General features: G+C 24.6%; 1 protein-coding gene across 1 annotated transcript in view; it reads left to right on the plus strand.

Annotated features, from left to right (window-relative positions):
* LOC111635986 (ras GTPase-activating protein 3-like) overlaps positions 1 to 17,768 on the plus strand; it is a 71,410-nt gene extending 53,642 nt beyond the window's left edge. The window contains exons 16-21 of the mRNA XM_023381137.1: positions 505 to 611; positions 4,138 to 4,220; positions 5,226 to 5,389; positions 13,692 to 13,843; positions 15,706 to 15,892; positions 15,965 to 17,768. Of these exons, the coding sequence (XP_023236905.1) occupies positions 505 to 611; positions 4,138 to 4,220; positions 5,226 to 5,389; positions 13,692 to 13,843; positions 15,706 to 15,892; positions 15,965 to 16,025 (754 nt within the window). The 3' untranslated portion in view covers positions 16,026 to 17,768. The remainder of the gene's footprint in view (positions 1 to 504; positions 612 to 4,137; positions 4,221 to 5,225; positions 5,390 to 13,691; positions 13,844 to 15,705; positions 15,893 to 15,964) is intronic.
* The last annotated feature ends 1,604 nt before the right edge of the window (positions 17,769 to 19,372 follow it).

Genomic DNA, 19,372 nt, shown 5'->3' on the forward strand with positions numbered 1-19,372 from the left:
AAGTTATGAGGTTATGGTATTTGATAACAATGAAATTTTGTTCTTAGTTATAATTTAATTCTTATTTTAGTTTTAAGTGTAAATTTGAAACATTTTAAAATAAATATTCTTGTTCTAATAGTATTAATAGCATCAAATAAATTGAGATTTTATGATGATTACATCTGATAGAAGATAGTCTTTCTGGCATTGCTTAAAATTTTTTAAGATATATAAGATAACTTCTCATTTGTTAAAGAAATATATTTGTTCATACAAAAATTTACTGTATGTAAATCTTAAAATAATTATATATAATGTCTATTGAAGAAAATATTTTTCTTATTAGGATTTATCTGCATATGATTTTCTAATAAATTATTATAATTCTTTAATTTTTTTACCAAATAAAAAATGGTGCACCTTTCTATTGCATATTTTAAATTATTTTGAAAAAATATTGAAATCTAATTTAGTTGTTATTATTAATAAGCAATTTTAATTCTGTTTTTTTTATCCTCCTAGCATTATGATTAAACGTGCACAAGGAAGAAAAAAATTTGGAATCAAGAATTTCAAAAAACGCTACTTTTGTATAACTACTCAGGAATTATTTTATTCAAAAGTAAAAGGTAAGTTTTTTAATTTCAAAGTTAGTAAATTATTTAAAAGTTTACATAGCTATTATTTTCATCATGTTGATAGTAAGAAATATTCATACATCATATATACATATGTATAACAAACAATGCAAAGCTCAATAAGTATATAGAAACATCACCAAACGATTGCCTAAATAATAGTGGAGTTATAGCCCGATTATTTAGGCAATCATTTGGTGATGTTTCTATATATACACGTATTTTAGAAATTGAGAATTTACTGAAAATGTAAAATTTATAGAATAATACAGAAAATTTGTATATATTCCAATTTTAGCAAAGTCCAAATTGATATTGAATGATGATTAAAAAAAACCAACTTTTAAGCCAGCAGAAAAATTATTTTAATTCACAAGTACTTTCAATCTACTGATCTTTTTTATTTATGGCTATGCTAATAATCACCATAATCTGAAAAAATTTTATTTTAAAATATAATAATGTAAAAATGTAATAATTTTGAATACATGGATTAATTAATTAATAGAAAAAGTTATTTTTTATTTTAATTAATTAATTAAACAACATGAAATTCATCTATATTTGGAAAAAGTAGTTGATAATATAGAAGAAAAAAAAGACAAAAATATATAAGTAAATTCTATTTAATAACATAAATAAACTTTATTAAAAATAATTTAGTCTATAAATAATAAAATTATAATAAATTGAATTAACAGTGGTATGTAACAAAAAGTATTTTATGAAACATGATTTCTTTGAATCATTAAAATTATTTGTACAGTTAAAAATTCATTAGCTATTTTTAATTAAGTTACATTACTTTTATTGGTTTCTATATTCTAAATTTTTAATTTACAACATTAAATGAAATATATTTTTATTTGGAAACTTTTTAATTTTTTAATGATATTTGAATTGCAGAGAGATAGGGGATGAAAATAAGTTACTATTATATTCAAGAAAAACATTTATTTTCAAATCACAAATTATTAATTGTTAAGTCTTTAATTAAGGATTGTTTAGAAGGTGAATTCTCTTTAAAGTTGTAACAAATTTTGATAACTTTTATTTGAAATATTAATTTTTATTTCTGCAAGTTATCATGTAATAACAAATGAAAATCATATAATGCTATATAATTTTGATATGCTTTTCTGTTTTGCTTTTCAGTTATATTGTATGTATCATCAATAAATATATTATTGTTTAAAAAGTTTATATTTGTTAATTAGTTGTTTCACTAAATTTTAAATACTAAAAAACTTAATTAAAATTATTGGATTAAGAGTTTTAAGAATTTGATGATATAAAAAGATATGTTGTCTAGCCTCTATTACTGAATTAGAAATGTCAAGTATTGTTATTTGTAATTGGGCTGAGTATTGTTCTACATACAGAAGTTCTATTAAATATTCTCTTTTAATTATATGAAATTGCCTACAGATTATTCATAAATAGGTTAATAACAATTTAATTGATTTCATTTTCAATTAATAAATATGATAAATTATATAAATAAAAATACAGAATTTGACTTCAGTAATTAAATAAGAGCATTAAATTTTTCTGAGAAATTTATAATAAATAAAATACAGCTGTAAAAAATTGTAATACATTTCTCTTTATCAACTTTGTTTAACCAGTGGCCTGTGTATATTCTTATTTCTTTCTTTTATCTGGACATGTACAAATTTGAATATATCAAATACATCAGCTTAAATGAGATAAAAATAAAACTATTTATTGAGATCTAATGTTTAATGATTTAATATGCATTATTAAATGTAAATAAATAAATTTTTAAAAATATATACATTATTGTGAATTATTTATTTTATGTAAATTGCTTATTTTTTGCTTAAAAAAATGAGAAATTTCTATTCTAAATCATATGGTTTTGATAATTAAATTACACATTTCCTATTGTACGATTATAAAAACATTCTAGTTTATTTTATCCTGTAAAGTTTTTCAAATGCCTTCATTTGCATGTAATCAGATAAAATTCTGAATATTTTTGATATAATGTTAATATTTTTTAAGTAATGCATAAATACTAATATATTTAATTTTATTTGTGGATTTTTGGAATTGTATTAAAATTTTTAATTCTTTAATAAGTAATTCCTTTATATAACTATTTTAAAGATGAAATCAAGATTAAAATTATTGCATATAGATTAAAAGTATTGAAAATAGATTTAAATATCAGACAGAATTTCTTTACATTTCTGATATCAATTATATTTAGCAGCTGTTAGAAAAAGTGAAACAAGAATACTAGAAAGCAAAATGACAAATGTTTTTCTTAAAAACTGCTTTCTTCCTACTATGATACTAAAGAAAATACAAAAATTTGTAAAATACATTTGTTGCTAAGTAACAAAGACAATTGTCTGCATTTCTGATTTGATTGGTTATGAAATAGGTCATCACATTTCTGATTGATTGTCAATTGATGTATTTGTCAGATACTGATTAGAATGCGTAAAGGCTCTTCTGATTAATGCTCTAAAGGCTGCAGTCTTGTACGAGCTCGGATCACATGACCCGGTCGGAATATATGATGATGTGGCTCCGGGTTTATGATATACCGACGTATTGATTCCCGAGCTATCGACCTTAATGCTAATATCCAGAAAGTGTACTTCTGATGGGTGAGATAGCTCTATTTTTAGAGTCAAGCCGTACGGGTTATTGTGGAAAGAATCGACAAAGGTTGTTGCATCTGGCGTTGTTTTCCAGATAATGATGATGTCATTTATATACCTCCTATATAATTGGATGTTGTGGAGGTATTGAGGGAAGACCTTGTTTTCTAGTTGCCGTACTACCATTTCACATAGGTTCCCAGAGCCACATCATCATATATTCCGACTGGGTCATGTGATCCAAGCTCGTACGATACTGATTAGAATTTTATAAAGTTGCAAAATGATAAATTTTTAGGTACATTTACTTAGATGGATGAAATCTTAAAAATTCTGTCCATTTTGCTCCTGCACGAAAGTTGAAAAACGGCTAGATATATAGCATTTTACCATATTGTAAAATTTTAAATAATGATGGCGTCATGAATTTTTTAGCTTATAACAGACCACTGCTCTGTAATTATAATTTTGGATGATGATGATAGATTTCTGGAGATAACTTTATAGATTTTTTAATAGTGTCACTATTTTAAAAGAAATTAAATTTGTGTTAATTTTTTATTCAGTTTTTAAATGTGCTATTTTTCATTCAATTTATATACAATATACTGATATATACTACATATATTTAATAAAATAAACATGAGATATTTATATAAACTTTTATTAAATGTTCTTCAAAGATAAAAAAAATATCTTCCTGCTACCATGTATAATTTCATTTTCTTATATTTTTTTATGAGTCAGATTAATTTGAATAGTAATTGATGCATTAAAAATTAAAACTTGGATATAACAAGTACACAAATTATTGATTAAAAAATATCTTATTTTGAAATAAATAACTTTTTAACTCCTTTATTAATATTGTTGTCATATAGGTGATACACCATTGTATAGAATTAGAATAGATGAAATTTTAGGAGTTGAAAGATTACAAGAAGAATCTTTTAAAATGAAAAATGTAAGTGATAAGAGTAAAGAATAAGTAAGATAAGTGTAAGTGTAAAGAGATTTTATTATTTATTTATTACCTAAGGCAATACAGTATAAGCATCTTCCTAAAAACATTCATAACCTAATTAGTTGTTAACAGTATGTATTAAATTAAATTCTATAAACACTGTTACATAAATTTATAATATGTTTAAAAATAAGTGTTTTTGAGATGAAATTAGTCTTTGTTTTTTAGTTTTGTTAGAAAACAAATATGCTTTGGTAGTTGTTAGCTAATTACAACATTCAGTATACTACTAATAAATGTTAGATTCTACTTAATGCCTGCCAAATTTTTTTGTATGAATCATTATTCATTTTTTGCAAGAAATGGAGCTTATACATTAGAGTTCATATTTTAAATGTTTATAAAGAATTTCAGTTACCAACTTATAATTTAAATTAAAAATTTACCATTAATGCCAGACAGATTTTTTTTAAGACTACTAACCGAACTGAAATGAATTTCCAAAACTCTTTGTTGGTATTTGTTTCTAATAAAAGAAATTCATTAATAATGAACAAAAATTAAATTAATAAACTATAATTACTTTTAGTATTTTAAATTACTGTGAATATGTCTTGTAATTTTTCCAGTCTCTAGAAAAATTACAATAGAGTGATAGGATATTGCTACAAAATAAAAATTTAAAAAAAGCATCTAACTCCCATCTTAAAAAACAATTCTATAAAACTCTATTTTCTGTTAGAAATTGCCTATGTTTCACATTTTTTTACATTGCAAAAGTGAATATGACCTCTGTGATAATTAGAATATATATACATTTACATACTAACTTCATGAAGAAAAAACTTTTTTTTTAATTTTTTCTTAATGCTAGCTATGAACTTATATTGGTTATTTGTTATGTAAACAATGATTATAAATATATTGATATTATAGGTATTAATTTCTTGTACCTTAATATAGTTTTTTTTCTTTCTTAAATATATGAAAATTTTTATTAAATAGATGTTCCAAGTTATTCAGCCAAATAGAAGAGTGTTGTATATACAAGCTAATAATTGTGTTGAAGAAAAAGAATGGATAGATATCTTGACTAAAATTTGCCAAAGTAATTTAAATAGGCTGACAGAATATCATCCAGCTGCTTTTATAAATGGACATTGGTTATGGTATGTTTAGTAAATTAAACTTTTTATATATTTAAATTATAAATTATTTTAGTTTTAAGTTATGTTAAAATTAAGATTTCATAATGTTGATCAAAACTTAAATTTAAAACATTTAAATATGTATATGTAATGATATGTAAGGTAAAATAAAAATAGATAATTTATTTTAAATATATAGGTATTCATTGATTAACACAGTTAATTAATCCCTCAATGTTACCACGTATATCAAAATCACATTAATCAAATATGATATCTATGTTAAGTAAAGACAGCTGGTAAAGCCATGTTAATTAAAACTCTACCACAGATAAAGAGATTGCTGCAATTAATTTTGTGCATTAATCAAATCCCATGTTAAGCAAAACCTCATTAAGCAAGGGATACCTATACTAATTTTATATAAATTTGAAAAGCCATTTAAACTATGAAAATGTCAATTTTATATTAATCAATTATTTATGACAAAAAATTAAGTTTTAAAATACAGGATTTTATATTTTTGTATTTGTAATATAAAATTTCTAATGTGCAATATTTTATGAAGCATTTACTAGTTTTATATTTGTTGTTATCAATGCACATAATGTAATCTATATATTTTTGCTGTTTAAATAATTCATTTTAATGTGGTTTATAAATATGCTATAAAAATAATTTATTTACAAAGAGATTTTTATTTGTTGGAAATTAGTAATGAATGATAAAATTGTTAATCTGTATTACAGCCTTTACTGTTTGTAATATGAAAAATTGATAAAGAGCATTTGTCCTTTTAATGTTTTTCATCATTCATTTTTTTATAGCACTGGTTATCTTAGTTTTGTCTTTTGGTCAGTCTCTCCTTTTGTGATTTTAATAATCCAATTTATCCAAAAAGTTCTCAATGAGATTAAGAGTGGAATATGGACTCTGGATTAGCAGATTCAATTTTTATATGCTGATAGTTCTCAAAGTAATTTCTTTTCAAGATAAATCTGTAAAATATATCCCCAGACCATTGTTCTGTCTATACATTAATAGTAAGATAAAATAATTATTTACATGGAAAAAAATCTGAGGTATTCTGTAAAATAAATAATTTATTTTATCAGTTACATTAGAAATAATTTCACTTGAAATAAAATGCTTATTTTATTATATTTTATAAGTTGAAACTCTTTTTTTAAATTATTAAAATTGAGCAAATAATTTAGTTATTTTTGATGGTATCATTTAGCTCTTCATTAGTAAAATAGTCAATATTTTTTATGATTTTAATGTAACCTTATTGTAAATTTTAATTATAAGTTTATGGATTATTATAGATTTTAATTAAAAAGTATTTCTCTCTCTCTTTCTTTATTTCTTTTTTTCTTTATTTGGATAAAGTGTATTTATTAATAAATTTATTAATCAGTTTGAAATGAGACTATTTTTGAAATAAAGAATGGTATACAGTGTGTCTATAAAATTAAGTCCCATTTAAAAAATTTATTATGCAAATACTGTGGTTCATTAGATGATGTTTTATGACTCATTTCATGCACATTTTTAGGTTTCATAATCTTGACATTACATTACACTGACTCAATGTGAATGCTGTATGTGACATGACAAACATTGATGCAGTAGTTCAACTTCTGCCAGACTTTACATAACATATCAAATGTCACTGTGGCTGCAGCTTCTTTAATCCTCATTTGCAGTTCTCCCAGGTTACATGGCAGATGTGATATGAACACTTTGTCCTTGATGTGTCCCACAAGAAAAAATCATGATGATGATAAATTGGGATCTTAGGGTCATGCAATGAAATATTGTCATTTTTTCATACTCCTATCCACCATACTGGAAGTACGTGATTGAAGTAAGCATGAACTGTTGGTGGCAGGGTAGTATTCTGTCTTGCTGATACAGGTAATCACCAATCACCATTCACCTACAGCATTTACTAGTTCTGGAGCATGTCAGTATAGGATATTCCAGCGACCACATCCTCCAACAAAGAGAATATGGGCTGTATATCTTTCATTGTGAGATGGTGCACAACACATTCAACTTGGATGAATTACGCTGGTTATAAATCATGGCATGTGGGTTCTCAGTCCCCCAAACTCAGCAATTATGTCTATTCACCTTTCACTCATGAAAGTTGTCTTACTGCTAAACACAACACACTCCATAAACCTGTCCACCTCATAAACTCTAGTAAAGCACAGGTGAGGTTAAAGTAATCATCTCTGTCATGGCTTGTGAGTTTTTGATACACTTGCAATTTGTATGGTTGTATTTACAATTGTTTTTTAACACCTTCAACACTATCTAGTGCAACATTTCCATATCACAAGTGGCTCTGTGCAATGACTTCTTAGGGCTATATTTATACTGTATGTCTCTTGTACACATTCAATGTGTTTGTTTCAAACTGGATGACTGAGCATCTTCTGTGAACATAAACAACCTGTTATGATAAATTGATTATGCCATTTCATACTAGACTTCCTGATCGGTTCTGTGCTCAGTGCAAAAAAAAACATTGCATCTGGGTAGCACACCAATTTCTGTAAAATTGGAGATGCAAAGAGCTTCATCAGCAGCAGAAAATGTCATGTTTTACATATGCTTCTGTTGGCCAACATTAACTACAACAGGAATAACTATACTGAAGAAAACCAGATGGTGTGGTCTTACATGGGACAGCTGATTCATCCGGGTATATCTCCCACATAATGAGTTACAAGTAACTGAAAATGGTGTTTACTTTATAGACACCCTATATATTTTTCTTCTCTAAAAATTAAACTCTAAATATACTTCAAAATATATATTTACACTTTCCTAAGAAATTTTAAAGAAATTGAAAAAATTTATACTTTGGAAATTAATAATTGAAATAATTTATTATATTGGTTCTTCCAATCAATATAGATTGAAAGAACTAATAAAACATTACTTGAAGATAATTTACTATATCTAAAGTAAAATAAAATTATCAAAATCAAAACTTTTTAAATTAATGCATGTATAATTTTTATTTGTGCATTTATAGAGAAAACATCTACTTTCTAATAATTACTTTTATTAAAATAATGTATTATAATCATTATACATAGGTAAAAGTTATTTAAGATTAAAAATAAACAATAAACATTCTCCTTGTAGTAAGCAAACCTGATGCAAATGGTTTTATTTCAATGTTATACAGGTCAAGGGTTGTAACAGGTAAATGGGTGTGTTACTTATATATGTTCTTTTTTGCAAATAATAAAGATAAAATGTTGTTTTCGTAAACTTTAGTTTTTTACAGTTTGTTTGAAATATCTATTTCAAACAAACGGTTTTTTTACACTAACGAGCAAATTAAAATTAAGTTGATTCATCATATTTATGATCAATCAACTTCATTCATTCATAAAGCATAAATTATATTTTATAAAGCATTTTAAAAATTCATCAGTGAAAAAAATATTAGAGCATTAGTTTCTAAAGGAAAGATTTATATCTATAACAATAAAGCAGCTATCATAGGTTGCTTATAAATAACTTTTCAAGGTCATTGAAGGAAAATTTTAGCACATTAACCTTCTGCATGCACTACACATTTTATAATATTACTATTTTAGGATTTCTGAAGTACAAAACATTTTCAAACATTTATCCTTTGTTGGGCATTAGAATGAAATTTGTGAATAGAAATTTATATATATATGATCTATCTGTTGTATTTTAAGTTATTGTAGATGAATAATACATATAAAATATATAAACTAAATATATAAATAAAACATTTGTGATTTACAGAATTTTATGTAAAGAAAACAATGCTTTTAAATTTCATATTGCTTTATATATATGTGAGAAAATTATCAGTTAATTAACTGTTTAACTTATTTTATTACTTGACATTAATTAGAAAATATAACCAGTTATAATTTTTTTCATTAATTACTGAACACCATAAAATTTTTTAGAAAAGATCTTTTTAAATGTAAATCAATTTAATTAAAAGTTAACATTGTTAAGCTTATAGAATATGAATGAGTAAATATTAATTTTTTAATATTTTGGTTAAATATTTTATAAATTTTTATTTAATAACAAGCTTTTTAAAATGGATTTTATGTTTAAATATCAAGATTTATGAATTAAGTTATTTGAAGTGTGATAAAACTTTGACCATATAATTTTTTTTTTCATATTCTAAGTGCGTATCTTTAAAGATTTCAGAAGAGATTTGAAAATGATCATATGTTGAAAATTGATCATTGGAAATTCTATTTATCACAAAAAATTTTCAAAAATGATTCACTATGATTCAAATCAAGTAATATATGTTTAACCTCAATGGTGTTTTATTTTTAATTACTACAGGCAAAGCAGTAAGTTGCCATCTGTGAAAATGAATTCATGTATATCAGTTTTTTTATGTGAGTTAAACAAGATGCTACTGTATTTTAGTTCATTACTGTTATTTTTCAAATAGTACATCCTTTGAGAATAATCAATTATTCTTTCTTTTATAAAATGTTGAAGTTGTTGCTATTTTAGTTATTATCTGTTGAAATTGATTATTATTAGCAGACATTAATAGTAAATTTCCTCTATTTTCTAATTGAAATTATGAATGTCAACTGAAATGACTAATACAATTTTATATGATAAACTAAATTATCAGCTACATATGTTGAATTCATTTTTTTCCAGTAATATTTTCTTTAATAGGAAATTATTTAATTCTAATGAGTAATTATTTTATTGTGACATCACAATGCCAGACTGCAATTTTTAATCATATTTTTAATTTATTTAATTTAAAAATATATGTTCTCCACTTCAAATTGTAGTCTTTTGCACCTGTATATACATCATACTTTTCCTGTTAGCAATAGAGTCGTGTCGGTCATCTGTCTAACTCCTTTCAAGGGAAAATTTTTTAATAGAAATAATGTGACTTTTGGTGCAAACTGGAAGTTTGTATGTAGTTAATCAGGACCTCCTGTTCCTAGGATTTCCATATCTGGTCTTGATTTTCATCTATCTAACTCTGTTCTCAAGATTAAGGAAGGACAGATAGACGGCAGTTGGAATTTATTGGTCTACAAAATTTTCTGATTATGCTGATAAAATCAGTTTTAATGCAGTTGTTTATTTGTATTAAAATTCTTATATTTCTTCTGTAGTGTAACAATATATAAGTTGATTTGGATAGATAGTTTTCTTAAAAATAAAATTACTTTTGTTAAGTATAGAAGAGCATTGGTTATCTGAATCAATTGGGGACTGGGGTTGTTTGGAAAATGATTTTTCGAATAACCGATTATGCATGAAAAAATATAGTAACCTATCCCGTGTTGAAATTCATTCAAATCCAAAAAAATATTTTAGCTGTTTTTATATCTTGAAACAATTTGAAGAAATATCTGAATAACAATATCACATAAGAAAAAAATGTATAAAATTAAAAATTATAATTTATAAAAATGTGGAAATATATGTATTTTAATAGTTCAGTCTAAATAAAATGAAGAAACAAATTAATGTATTACTTAATTTTAATGTATATATACATTAATCAAATATTAATGAAAGAATTTTCATCTTGGCATTGAGACAATATCGTTTGTTTCTTTTTTTTTTTTTTGTTTGATAAAATGAAAATATCTTGCATTTTGGAGGTCACTAACTTCTTGTATTATGTTGGATACATTCCAGTTTATTTCAAAATGATGTTACAAAGAAAGAAAGATAATATAATAAATCTGTTGCAAATTTTGTATTGCATTGTTTCTTAATTTTAATTCTTGAACATTAAATTACATGAGAAAAGTTGTAGACCTGAGACAGGTTACCCTAGGTAACAAACAGAATAGTATGTGTGGAATCATGTTTTTGTCAGGATTATTTAATATTCTAATGAAAATAGTTGTTTTCATTAAAATTTTATTGTAATAAAATTGGTGATATTTAGTTTTTTTTTTATTTTATTATCAATTAGTTTATTTAGATTGTTTCAATAGTTGACTGTAGTTTTCAACATAAATTTAATTGCAGTTAGAATTTTTATTTGTAAACAAACAAATATATTTTTAAACTAAAAATTTTAGAACACTTACATGCATTTAAATGTTATAACATACTTGGTTCTCTCTTTAATAATTGGTTCAACAAATAAAGATAATTCAAAGTGAATCCATTAATTAATAATTATTAATTTACTTTTCAATTAAATAAGTATTTTGTAATAGTTTAATTTAAAAACTACTTATTTAATTATTAATAAACTATTTGATTATTAATCTAGAAATTTGCTGACCAAATGACTGGGGCAGTAAAGACATCAGTTTGTGACTCTGGGAAGCCCAGGATTGAATCTGGGTGAATCTTCTCAGGAATTTTTCATGGACAGTCTGTCCAATATATGTTGTCCTGTTCCTCATCAAACCAGTAGAAATGACAATAGGTTGTTACTGGTTACCATGATAGAATTTTGGGAGATAAATAATGTGGATGTGGTGTACAGGGTCATTTCTGTCTCTTGAAGTGGCAAAGAGCAACCTGTGTGTTGAATTGAGTCTGCAGTATAGGTCGTACAATAGACGTTATCTAGTGGTAATAAAGGAGCCATTGTGTTTGGCTGTGCTCATGGATACAAAGTGACCTTGTACAATTTGTTGGTGTGTCTAATCATACCATCCAGCAGGTATACAAACAGTGGTACAGTTTGCAGTTGACTGAAAATCATCTGACAGTACTCTTGCGCTGTCACTTATTATTAATAGATATGTTCTTACAGGGGTGACTAATTTTTTGTCACCCCTGTAAGAACATATATTTAATACGTAAGAACACACTTATGTTTAATATCAAAGAATTTCATTATCATACATGCAGCTCTGTATTTTCAATGAAAAATACTTCCATTTACATATTCAAACTTTAATGATTTTTCTTACAATATAAAAAAAAATTATATTTTAATGTTTAATCTTCATTTGATCATTTTCAAGTCAACAATGTTTATTTGATATCATTCAATAATTTTTTCCTATTTATCTAAACCTATTAAATTTAATTCTCCAGTGTGTTGGCTACAAAATAAAATTTGAAGGTGTTCAAATTAATGTAAAATAACAACTGTAGAATATAGAGAACTGTAGAGAAGGTACTTGGTAAAGAACAATTTTACAAATAAACATTTTTTTCTTTGATTGAAAGAATAATTCTGACTCTTAATATTATATACAGTAGAGCGTCGATTTTCCGAAAGTCAATCATCCGAAAGAATTCCAGTCTGCAAATTTAAATTTTCGCCAGTGCTGTGGCGCTTCAATCTTTGGCTATGTCTTGGGCTACTCAAATATTTTACATTATTGATACTAAATTAACATCTTAAGTATAATTTTTTATTGTTTTTATATTTTTCAATATATTTATTTTGTTTGTACAAAATAAAAAAATAATTTTTAACAATACAATAGTCTTTGTTAGGCTTAACATCAACGAAAATTCAACGCAAAGCGACACACAACGGATAAAAATTTTAACATCGAATACGTTAAACTATTTTTTCGTACATAAATTGGTTATCCGAAATATCAGTTATACGAACAACCCCAGTTCCCAATTGATTCGGAAAATCGACGCTCTACTGTATATAATGAAACAACAAAGTTTACAAAACTATGCAAGAACTTTTAATAGCTTTTATATCTGTCTTCAAGTGAAACATTCAAAAATTAAACAGTACTTTTAAAAACTATTCGATTTTTGAACATTTTTGCCTGATGATGACATATAAAAATTATCAAAATTTATTGTGTAGTTCTATACATATTATTTCAGTTACAGTCTTTCTTGATGTGGCATGCTATTGGTGTCTACTTTAAACATTTTTCCTCATTTAAATTGTGTCAGATTATATAATCCACTCAAAAAAATCACAATTTGATTAAATTTATTATGGATGTGTACTATTACATAAATTTTGATTTTATGAAAGCTGTATCTGTTTAAATTTTTTGTATATTTATATACAGGATGAGTATAAATATTGTAGAGCAGATAAATTCTTTAAAAATTCTAAACTTGACAAAATTATTCTTAGATTTTATAAAAATTATGGAACAAAGAAATGAAAGCAGTTATTTTAATAAAACATTTTACTCAAATATAGAAAAATTATTATAATGCTTTTGAAATTCAGTTAAATATAAATTTAATTGATATTAATAAACAGAAAAACTTTTTTATTTATACAATAATTGATTTTTATTTACACATACTAATAAATTTTTCTCAAAAGTTTTTATTATTATTATAGCTGTAAAGCAAATAGTGAAACTGCAGCTGGATGTTGTCCTGTTACAGCTAGTGTTCCGGCAGATATTTGTGTCCAGATTGATTCAGACAGAGAAGTAGAACGTATACATACCATTTTTTTCAACCATAGGGATGCACTGGAAAAATTATTAGGTAAAATTTTTTATAATAATGAATTTCATTTATTCTTTAAAATTGATATGAATAAAAAATAACACTTTAAAAAGTCAGAATTAACTAAATTATTGTATGAATAAAAGGTAAGAATACAATTTCTTGAGATTTTTATGTAAATTGAGATGTGTTAAAAATGTGAAATGCAGTCATGATTTGTATAAATCAGAATTAAAACCTGCCTTTAGTTTATGAAAGCAAACAGCATTAATGATATGTAAATTAAAATAAAATGAAATAATGAATTACTTTTAATAAGTACTTTGGCTTTTTTCACTTCAGAGCCTTTAGATTGAATACAAAAGATAATTTAATTTGATTTCAATGTTTTATTTTATTTTGTATTCAATCTAAAGATGTGAATATGAAATAAAGCAAAAGTACATATCTCTCTCTAAAGACTGTTCATAATTTACTTGAGTTCCATTTTAGAGTGTACTTGTAAACAAATATTTATACAAATTAAACTAATTTTTTATTAAAACAATATTAAAATTTTGGAGAATGCATCACAGATACATAGTCACCACTGTAAGGCTAAAGGTATGCAGATGTGAATGAACAAATTTTTCATATAAGATGATTAATATCAAAAAACAGAAACAAATGACCCATGATAATGGATTTTCCAGATATAACTGTCTCTGACAACTATGTTGAAACTGGTAATTTTTGTCTTTCAACTAAAAAATAAAAAATTTGTTGCTTACCACTTACTGTAGTTTTCTTTTTCACTCACTCATTACACCATGTTTGTATAGACTTTGCCTAGTGAATATTTTGTTTATTTTATACAGCTAAATTAAAATAAAAAATTGTTTTTTATAAATAAAATAAAATGAAATGAAATGTGTGAATTAAATTTTCATTACATAAAAAAAAATTATGATAATTCTCATTCTGAGCAGCAGTATTTTTGAGTATGCAATTTAAATTTGCACATTTGTTCATATTTAAAGTGCAATGGATATTTATATGATAAGTATATTGTAATTTGCTCAATAAAAAAACTAGATCTTATGTTTTCTATATTTCTTACTTATTGGACACTGGGTTCTCATATTTTTTTCTTAACAACAACTAGACAACAAACAAATTTATAAACTAGTCACAAATATTGAGATTAAAACATTTTTTTTATTGACCTCTTTTCTTTTTGTTTACATTTTTAATGGAAAAATGCATTTTGGATCTGTATGGCCTCTAATCTTTTTCTTTTTGAACTCAAAACATAATTATTATGATTTTATAATAAAATTATTAATTCCTTTAGACTTTAAACAGATAGCAGGGAATTTTATTGAATTTTATATTTAATTTTTAGACTGTTTTTTTTTAATTAGAAAATGTTTTTCCCAAAAAAAAGCATTTATTTTTATTTTACTCCATATCTTTAGAATTGAGAAATCCAAATATGTAATTTAAGTGCATATTAATATAATTTTAAAAATAAAATCTTAGTAAGAGAAGGTCTTGTAATTTCTGATTTCTCTTTATAGTACCATATTATAGGATTTTATATTATACCATTACTGTGATTACCATTATACAATCAAAACCAGTATATAAATGTAACTACATGGTACCATCTCAGAATTCTGGATATTCTAGATTTTTGAATTAAAAAAAATTTATTAGATTAGAATTATTTATGATTCTGAATGATCAGATATCATAATTACATTATTTTATCAGATCTGTAGTAAGTGAATTGTAAAGTATTTTTGAAAAATCTTTTCTTAATCAGTGACTCTTAATTTATTGAATGTTATATATTTAAAATGATAATGTACCCAAATAAATTAAAATCTGATTTTTTTTTATATTTTTTATTTATTTAGAAGCCTGTAAAAATCAAGCAGTGTATACGGGAGAACAGTGTTCTCTTTGCCCAGCAGGCTTTGTGATAGAAGACACTCAAACATTATGGGAAACATTAAATGAAATTCAAACATGCGTTATTAGATTGGAGCAGGATCACAAACAATATTTCAGGAATTTTTGTCGCCAAACAAAATACGGATCTGAGTAAGTAGAATATATTAATGCTTGACATTTGATTTGAATGATCATAGTTATAACACACATTTTAATTTTCAGGCAAGCTCCAATAGGAGATGATAATTATCTACTCATGATTGCCCAGCACTGTAAACAATGAATTTTATAAAATGTATAATGCAAATTTTGATCTCAGCCAATATATCTGAAATGTTTGTGAATAATGTGTATGACAATTCTTAGTTATTGTTGATTAGAAATATTGCATTGCTAATATATTGATTTTAAATGTATGATACATTAATGTCACGAGATTATAAATACTTTAAACTTTTCTTTATTTCTGGACCAGTCATTTTCGTACATTCCAGATTTTCATAATTTCTTGTCAAAATTGGGGATTGTTTCAATAATAATTTCATTTTATTTTTTTGTATTTTGTCCATTATTTTATTTGTAATTTCTATTGAAAATAATTTTCTAGTTAGGATGTGCCATATTTTGTGTGATGTTCTGTATAAGTTATAATTAATGAACAAATGTTAAATAATTTGTTGTTGTAACAGTTTCTTTGGATATTAGAAAGAATTTTTCTTAAGTTTTTTGTATAAAATACTTTGATTAATTGGTCACAAGTGTGATATAAGAAATCTCATTGCAAATATATCCAATTTAATGTTTGTTATGAATAAATTAATTTAAAATTTATTCTAAAAATGTTAATATTATTAAAACAGTTAAGTGTTAACTTTTAAATTAATTATTACTTGAAAGTTTTAAATAAAAAAAATGCTGTAGTAGTTTATATTTGGAAAATGACAATATGCAGCTTTTTAAATGCCAGTATGGCACATCACTTAAACATCGATGAAACTTCTTTAAGAAGTATGTATGTCATTTTTAAAATATGCTGTATATACACACAAAAAAATACTTGTGCATAAATGTGTGTATGTATAATATATATATTACATATTTTATTAATAAAGAAAAAATTTTGTTATTTTACTACTAAAACATTGTTATACCTATGATAAAATTTGTTTGTCCAGAAGTACATTGATTATGTATAAAATTACATGTTATGTGAAAGTAAATTTTTATTATATCATACATAGTGTGTTTAATAGTTACAATCACTAAATTCACTTGTGCATCTTAGATTAAGTTTACGAGCTTCAGTATCTCTAAAATGTGTTTTATTATGACAAACCATTACCTATTATGGTAGTGGGATGAATTGTGGTTGTGAAAATTTATGTTGTGTGTTAACTGTAGAATATATATATATATAATGTTAAATACCAGATCAACTGGTTTGCTTTTCGTTCTCTGTTAAATGTAATTGTTTGTCTTGTACTTTATTGAAAATCATCTTTTCAACAAAATTGTGATTGATTGCAATAATTTGCTTTGTACAGAGATTATTGTGAATATTAAAGAAATATACTTCATATTTATAATTTACATCTTAATTTTGAAATATTATTTAACAAAAGATTAGTCTACTATATGTATTTGTGTCTCTTTATGTTTATCTATTAATTCAGCTACCTAAAAAGATATTGTTTTTCCACTTCTGTTTGAATTATTATCTTATTTGTTATTAAACATTGTTCATTATCTAGAATATTTTGACTTGTACTTTGTTTTTGTGGTTTTCTTTCTTTTTCTAATTAGACTATAAATTTTAAATTGACATAAATGTAAAAATTAATGTTTGGTCAGTATGGAAAATTGAACATTCCACAATTTTGTTTGATAATTATATGAATATTTTGAAATGTTATTTTTAATTTAAAGTTTCATAAATTTAGATTATGATTTAACTACAGAATAAATTTATTTTGAATTTTGAAACTTCAAGTTATTATTTTCACATATATTTAAACCTATCTGATTTTGAAATAGAATAAAATCAATGAGATGATTTCAAACTTGATATTGAATTTCCAGAATAGTTATAATTATTTAATTATTTGCTTATAATACATTTTTTTTTTCTTGTAAAACTAATTAATTATTTTTAAAAAATGTTGTATATTTAAAAATGTATAAATGTGCTAATTAAATATATCACATTTAATTTCTTACATCGTTTACAAGATGATTTTGCATGTGTTTTTTGTAGATTAGTCTGTTTTCTGGTAAGTTTTATATTTTTGTAATTGGAATTACTCTAATTTTATACCATAATTTTTTCATAGAGATTAATCTGTTTAAAAATGCTTTTTTATAGTTAATAATATAAAAATTATTATTTAATGGCTTTGTAAATACTGATAAATTGAAAGTACACAAATTGCTACCTCTGACAAAAATGTTTACAATTATGGCATTAGTAATCAAAATTTGTGTTAAAGTTTAACTGCAATTAAAATAAAATCATGATCTTATTTATATAAATAAAATTTTATTAGTAGATAAGTAATCAAAGTTATTGAAACAAACTTCTACACAACTATCTTAATAATTAATTTTTCAAGTTTGGCCAAAATAAATGTTTTTAAAATTTTATTACAAAATATTGCTAAGCTCAATAATAATAATGAAAAACATTTGGTAACACGAAACTTCCTGAATAAAGTGAACTTAGTTACAATTACCACTTAAGCCATTTTATAATTACAGATGTGGAGAACTATATACATCATTGACTTTTGATAGCAATAGTTAGTAACAGCAATACAATTTGTTGGAAATATCACTGGATGCTAACTTTCTTTGAAGTACAGTCGACCCCCCTATAATTACGGTCCCTATAATTACGATTCCTATAAAACTACGAAAAAATTGCTACCGGTATCCGTAAAAAATAGTAAAAGCTCCCTATAAACACCTGAAACTTCATCGGGCAGCCGAACTACTTTCCCGCCGTCCGTAGCGCCAACTATGGAGAGATTTCTATCGTCTGGACAGTATTATATAAATTATATATAAATTAGGTACTGTATATATAATTATATATTAACTTATATATAATTTCCGCCGTCTAGCGTGGCGCCACGCTACGGAGATTTTTACGCTAACTATCGTCTGTCAGTATGTAAATTAGGTACCGTAAGTCTAATACAGTACTGTAATTTTATACATTTCTTGTGAAAGAAACATTTCTTATTCAACGGCGATAAAAATTATTTATATTAATGATGTCTCCGAAGTTCAAGGAACTATTGGTAGAAAAATAAGTTATTAGAAATCGTCCGCTGTTTGCTGAGCTGTTCCGCGACGAAAACAATGTTGAGCAATGGCGATGTCGAATGGTGACACTCGGTAAGTAATCCTACAATTTTTTATTTATAGCGTAGTTTATACGGATTATTTCCAAAAAAAATATACGTATTTTGGAAATGTTGAGTCGTATTAGTCTAGAATCGATTAATTTTATGGAAGATAATCTTTCAAACAGCCGTAGTCCGTAAACTTCACACGTGTCGGGTTGTGATTGGAAGGATTCGTAAGAAATCGGATTCCTATAGAATGGAACGTATCTCTATCTTATAGGGG

This window comes from Centruroides sculpturatus, unplaced genomic scaffold, assembly GCF_000671375.1.
Source record: "Centruroides sculpturatus isolate CEXI.00-Female unplaced genomic scaffold, Cexi_2.0 scaffold959, whole genome shotgun sequence".
NCBI lineage: Eukaryota > Metazoa > Arthropoda > Arachnida > Scorpiones > Buthidae > Centruroides > Centruroides sculpturatus.